The 361-nt window shown below is 36.8% G+C and overlaps 1 protein-coding gene across 1 annotated transcript in view; it reads right to left on the bottom strand.

Moving 5' to 3' along the window:
* Nucleotides 1-297, bottom strand: part of LOC119589102 — a 7,728-nt gene extending 7,431 nt beyond the window's left edge. The window contains exon 1 of the mRNA XM_037937679.1: nt 154-297. Within this exon, the coding sequence (XP_037793607.1) occupies nt 154-224 (71 nt within the window). The 5' untranslated portion in view covers nt 225-297. The remainder of the gene's footprint in view (nt 1-153) is intronic.
* Between the last annotated feature and the right edge of the window lie 64 nt (nt 298-361).

The raw sequence follows: 361 nt of genomic DNA, 5'->3' as shown, positions 1-361 counted from the left end.
TGATGATGATGAACTTCCATCAAACCTATTCTGGCAAATAATAATACAATGACAATCTAGTATACATAGGAACATATACAAATTTGAAATCCAACTATTCTTTGTCTACCTGCTCTTATACCTAAATAGCATATTAACACAATAAAAACATACTTAAATGTGTGACTCAGAGCAACCAGATGACCTTCCACGGATATGCCATGAGTCCCCATGCCCGTCAACATTCAATTCCCGTGATACATAATAAAGAAAAGAAAATTGTATATCCAGACAAATTTAAAGGGAGGAACCAGTGCCTTGATTGTTATTGGGAATACGGGCGTAAACTTGTTTCAGCGATGGGGGAGTACGAGCGGAAAAT

The sequence above is a fragment of the Penaeus monodon genome, chromosome 25 (assembly GCF_015228065.2).
Source record: "Penaeus monodon isolate SGIC_2016 chromosome 25, NSTDA_Pmon_1, whole genome shotgun sequence".
Taxonomy (NCBI): domain Eukaryota; kingdom Metazoa; phylum Arthropoda; class Malacostraca; order Decapoda; family Penaeidae; genus Penaeus; species Penaeus monodon.
Note: the sequence above shows the minus strand (reverse complement) of the source record. Positions and strands in the feature narration are given on the sequence as shown.